Below are 6,011 nucleotides of genomic sequence, written 5' to 3' on the forward strand. Positions count from 1 at the left end.
TTTTTCTTTTTGCTTATGTGGTGCTGGGGAATCAAACCCAGGGCCTCAGGCATGCAAGGCAAGCGCTCTACCACTGAGCCACCTTCCCAGCCCCTGCAAAGTTTTATATATTTATTAGCTTTATACACTTTTGTGCTTGGTGTTCAGATAGGACTTTTTTCACTAGTTCTTAAATTTTTCTGGTCTGGGGATGTAATGCATTAGTATTTAATGTTACAAATTATATAGAGGCAATCACATTTCTCCCCACCGGTTAAGAGATACTTTCAGAGATTATTGAATCAAATACAAAAATTTTATTTCAAAAAAAGGATTAGGAATAGAAAAAAATCACAAATGAGTGGAGTATTTGTTACAGAAAATGGTTAGCCTTTGAACTACTAAAACTTAATACATAATTTCAAGTGCTTTTCATGCAGCCTGTTGAAAGTGCTTAAATGGTACAAGCAGATACAGTCTGTATATAAAGTCTAAGGTTTCTTAACCACTTGAATTATTTTTTTAAACACATAGAAATGGTAGCTTCCTCTCAAGTTTTCTGTGGAGATTAAATGATAAAATATTTACCACATGATAGGGGCTGAGTAAATGTTGATTTCCTTTCTTCTCTCACTACATAATTTAGATACCTTTGAAATGTGAATTTTTATCTCATACAGTATGTGCAAGTATGCTGTATGGCTTTTATATTCTGAATCATTATTAGAAAATATTTGAAATGAAGTTTGTCTTTTCTTTTCCTCTTTTTGGCAGACCTTGTGCTTGCCAGGCTAGTGCTCTAGTACTTACGTCTTATTTCCAGCCATTTTCTTCACTGTTTATTTTTTAAATAGGGTCCCTCCTTTTGGTGGTTGCTGAGATCACAAGTGTCTGCTTCAGTATCCAGCTTCCCCCTCTGTAGACACAGAATCTCCCAGACTTTTCTGGAACTGTGATCTTCCCAATCTCAGCCTCCAACCTAGCTTGGGATGGTGTGTCAGCACCACTGCACCCACAATCCTTCCCATCTTATCTTCTTAAGTGGCTGGGATTACATGCATCATCCACCAGCGTGTAAATTTAAAAAAAAAATTTTGTAACAGTAAAATAATGCCATTTTTTTCTGGACAACAGTTAGGTTCTCAGGAAATCCACTTGTATGCCTAGCGGAGCAAATGCTATAGACAGCCTTATTTGACAATATGTTGTGCAAGTATGAATACTCTCAACTGTGGTGGCACAGTTGCCCATCCAGTATGAGAACCTGCAGTATTCAGGGAGGAGCTAACTCCTAAGAGTTGTATTAAATATTTGTTACCTTACTTTAAGACAGATCCAGTGTATGCATTTTACTCAAATATTTAACATTTCTGTGTTTTGTAGTAAATAACATCGGAATATATAAGAGAGTGGTAGGCAGGCAGCAATAATGGAGTGTAGAAATGGTGTGTTATGTGGCGTGATAAATTAATGTTTATTTTCCCACCTCTTCTAAGACAGAACTCTTTCAAGCAGCATATTTTGTAAGGACAAGAAATAGCTCTTATGTATTCTTTTGAGCTGGGCACCAGTGGCTCACGTCTGTAATCCTAGCTACTCAGGAGCCTGAGATCAGAGGATTGCGGTTCAAAGCCTGTGAGACTCATCTCCAATAAAACACTCAGAAGACTGGAAGTGGTACAGTGGCTCAAGTGGTAGAGCACTAGCCTTGAGTTTGTAGAGCTGAGGAACAGCGTTCAGGCCCAGAGTTCAAGCCCTATGACCAACAAAAGTATTCTTTGGTGACATCCGAAATTATATTTTCAGGTTTTCTTTTTCTGTTGTTCTGAGACAGGTCTATGTACTTCTGGCTGGCCTTGAACTCTTGATCCTCCAACCTATACCACCCAAATAATTCTGCCTAACAAGTGCTGGAATTACAAGCATGCACCATCATAGTAGGTCGGTGCAATTTCAGATTTTTGCATGCTTTCTAGTGACTCAGCTATTTTATGTTATTTAAATAAGTGTCCTATTTGCTATGCAATTGAATCAGCAGTTTCAAAAAGTTTAGAATCAACTGCTGAATTATCTACAAAGGCAGAACGATCCAGTGCTGATTATACTGTAATTTTATAGTAGCTCGGTCAGGTGGTGCCAGAAACAATAGACCTACTTTGGAAATAGTTTTAAATTTTGGAAATTCCCCTGTGACCCTAAAATAAAAGAACCAATAAAACTAAGATGATAGGAAGCTAAGAGTTGCTGATGTTTGCCTTTTCTAAGATTGTCCAAGGGTACCATGGTGAAAGTGAAGGTTATCAGGTCTCTCTAGAGAGATCAAGTCATTGAACTGTAAACGGAGTTGGACTGTCATCTGTAATCTAGTCTTAGAACCTCTTCAAGTTTTAGGGTTGGAGTTCAGCATGTCAGATTTGTGTATGGGTTGTTAGAAAGTTTGAGTGGTATATGGGCAGTAAATAAGAAACCTAGTAGACTCTAAAGTGGCCTTAAGTATTCCTGCGTATATAAAATACTGTTGATTATTAATTTATTGAATTATCTTTTTAATATACATAGTTTTAAAGTTTTGCGTTTTTTTTTCTAAGTGCACATTCGTACTGTGTAATGTCTTTGTATGGAGAATAAAGGTTTTCTATTACTGGGGTTTGAACACAGAGCCTCATGTTTGCTAGACTGCCACTCTCCTACTTGAGCCATGCCTCCAGGCGTACTTTTTTGCTGGTTATTTTGGAATTGGAGTCTAGCAAACTTTGCTGTCTGGACTAGCCTTAAATTATGATCCTTCGGATCTCAGCCTCCTAAGTAGCTAGGATTACTACAGCTGTGTGCCATTGGCTTAGCAATGGGTTTTTTTTTTTTGTTTTTCTGTGCCAGTCCTGGGGCTTGAACTCGGGGCCTGGGTGTGGCCCCAGGAGCCTTTTGTTTTCTCCAGCTCAGTGTGCTTTGCCACAGCTCCACTTCCAGCTTTTTGGTGGTTAATTGGAGATAAGATTCTCACAGACTTTCCTGCCTGGGCTGGCTTCAAACTTCAATCCTGAGGATCCAGGGTTATAGGTGTGAGCTACCTAGCAGCCAGCAAACAGTCAAGTTTGTAATGTGCACATACTAGAGAGGAATGTGGTTTGGTGCTTTGAGTTAGTTGTAACTTAATGTTATATGTGCTAATACACATGTTCTTTTCCTTTTCCTCTTTTTAGAAACATTAAAGGAAATTGATGATGTCTATGAAAAATACAAGAAAGAAGATGATTCAAACCAGAAAAAACGCCTACAGCAGCATCTCCAGAGAGCATTAATCAATAGTCAAGAATTGGGAGATGAAAAAATTCAGATTGTCACACAAATGCTTGAATTGGTGGAAAATCGAGCAAGACAAATGGAGTTACATTCACAGTGTTTCCAAGATCCTGCTGACAGTGAAAGAGCCTCAGATAAAACAAAGATGGATTCTAACCAACCAGAAAGATCTTCAAGAAGACCCCGCAGACAGCGAACCAGTGAAAGCCGTGATTTGTGTCATATGACAAATGGGATTGAAGATTGTGATGATCAGCCACCTAAAGAAAAGAAATCCAAGTCAGCCAAGAAAAAGAAACGCTCTAAGGCCAAGCAGGAAAGAGAAACTTCACCTGTTGAATTTGCAATAGATCCCAATGAACCTACATACTGTTTATGTAACCAAGTGTCTTATGGGGAAATGATAGGCTGTGACAATGAACAGTGTCCGATTGAATGGTTTCACTTTTCATGTGTTTCACTTACCTATAAACCAAAGGGGAAATGGTATTGCCCAAAGTGCAGGGGAGATAATGAGAAAACTATGGACAAAAGTACAGAAAAGACAAAAAAGGAAAGAAGATCGAGGTAGTAAAGGCCATCCATATTTTAAAGGGTTATTTGTCTTTTATATAATTGGTTTACTTTCAGAAAATGTTTTAGGGTAAATGCATACGACTATGCAATAATTTTTAATCATTAGTATTAATGGTGTATTAAAAGTTGTTGTACTTTGTCTGTGACCTTAATTTTCTGCACTGAATTACCAAATATTTTAAACCAGGTAGTCTTTAGATCACCTGATGAAAGGACCAGGGAACCAGGAGAGATTTATGTGGATATTATACAGATTTCACAAACCATGCCTATTTCATTCTCACTTTAAACACCAGTGCTATTTTTGGGGGTAAACAAAAGTTTTGCTAACAGTTTAGTTCTATGTGCTTAAAAAATTTAGAGATAGCTGGATTTCTCTGAAAGTATTGAATAATCTTGGGTAATTTAAATATGACACTGTTCCTCTTTAGAGCTGCTTTTTGCCTAGCCCCATTTATACATATACTTGTTACTCTCTAGTCTTCCAGAAATTTACGGAACTAGAGATAAAAATAATTTGGGATCCAAGTGGAATAATGTGCTCTTATTAGAGTATTTGCTGCTGTCTTTTCCTTAGTAGCATTTTGATATACCGCTAGCCCATTTGTAAATGCCTTCCTGCTTCTCAAAATAGATACATTTAATCTAGGGCTTAAGAAGTTTTGTGTTTTGTTGGTTTAATTGGGACAGGTGAGTAGTTAGGATACCAAAAATGTTGCCATTGGTTAATATTGGCAAAATCTGGATTATTTACTATCATGGTTCAAGGTTGAACAATTTAAAAAATGCATCTTAATAGCTTTGTTAGGGAATTTGGTTCATTTCTGTCCCAATCAGTGACTATACATTATTTTAATTAATAGTGTATTTACCTTCTTAACTTTCTGGTATTGGTGCTGTTTGATGTTTTCATGTTTAATGAACTAATTTCATTATAACAATGCAATTAATAATGTATTTTGTAAATTCAATTGCAAGATTCTAATATTTTAAGGGTAAACATTCTAATTGATATATATGTCCATATGTCTGGAGCAGTTTTGGTTGAAAGGGGCAGTATAGCTTGGCTAGTCCTTTAAATCCTATGTAACATTCTTTTATTTCTCATATCATTTTAATCTGATGACCTTGATTCTTTTTGATTAACATGTGAAATGTCCTATCTTACTTGGAAAAAAAATGTTTTTTTCTCTTCTAGCCTTCCTGTGTGACTTTGAGGCACATCATTTTACCTTGTCTGAGTGTCAAGTCATTTACTTATAAAATGAATTGGCTTAACTATCTCCAAGGTTCTTTTGAATTAGAATTGTGCTGTAGTGAAGGATCTTAATAATGAAATGGTTTTTCTCTTTTGTTTATGTTGTCCATTCTGCAGTCTGAAGAGAAAGGTGAGCTTGACAGTTGGATAAATGCACAATATTAAGTTCTGTCTTAAGGATATTTTAATTGGTGATTAGAGCTAGTTGGTGATGTTATTTCTTAAGCAAGAAATAATAGTATGATTAAGAATTAATTTATATCAAGTTGTAAAGAACCCTTTTCCTTCTTGAGAAGGTAGCATTTTGTTTCACTGATAAAGGGGTTTTTCCTAGAGTGAGCTATTTAACTGACACCACTAAAAAGCAGTGTTGAGGCCAAGCCCCCCAAATCCTTCAGGTGTGACTTCTATAGAAGTTACCGGTTTTTTATATATCAATTTGTCTCAGCATATGGAAGGGAAAAAAAAAACAACAACTAACCGAAATGCCCAAGTTTGATTTCCACTTTGATATGCAAACAAACCTGGAATATCCTGGAAGATATGCTCCTAATGTTTTTAACAGCTTTGTTTTTATGAATTTCCTTTAGTTTTCTGCAGCATATGGGAAATAGAAGTCTTAAATTCATATAACATTACAATGGAGAGTTCTTTCTTTTCTCATTTACCATATCATATCATAGTTACCATCTTATAGCTATATTCCAGCGGTTTATCTCACATTGGAATTACCTCAGGGGTTTCAAAAACCATGGATACCTGTACCCTAACTTCAGCAATTGTGACATAGTTCATTTGGAATGTGATTTATTCATTAGAAATTCTAAACCCTGCTGGGCTCTGGTGGTTCACGCCTGTAATCCTCCTAGCTATTCAGGAGACTGAGATCTGAGGATCA

At 36.5% G+C, this 6,011-nt stretch overlaps 1 protein-coding gene across 1 annotated transcript in view; it reads left to right on the forward strand.

The window, feature by feature from the left end:
- Positions 1 to 5,207, forward strand: part of Ing2 (inhibitor of growth family, member 2) — a 22,099-nt gene extending 16,892 nt beyond the window's left edge. Inside the window, exons 2-3 of the mRNA XM_013023868.1 lie at positions 1,888 to 1,920; positions 3,180 to 5,207. Coding sequence (XP_012879322.1) covers positions 1,888 to 1,920; positions 3,180 to 3,850 — 704 coding nt within the window. The 3' untranslated portion in view covers positions 3,851 to 5,207. The remainder of the gene's footprint in view (positions 1 to 1,887; positions 1,921 to 3,179) is intronic.
- Positions 5,208 to 6,011: the final 804 nt, after the last annotated feature.

Source organism: Dipodomys ordii, unplaced genomic scaffold (assembly GCF_000151885.1).
Source record: "Dipodomys ordii isolate 6190 unplaced genomic scaffold, Dord_2.0 Scaffold4, whole genome shotgun sequence".
Classification (NCBI taxonomy): domain Eukaryota; kingdom Metazoa; phylum Chordata; class Mammalia; order Rodentia; family Heteromyidae; genus Dipodomys; species Dipodomys ordii.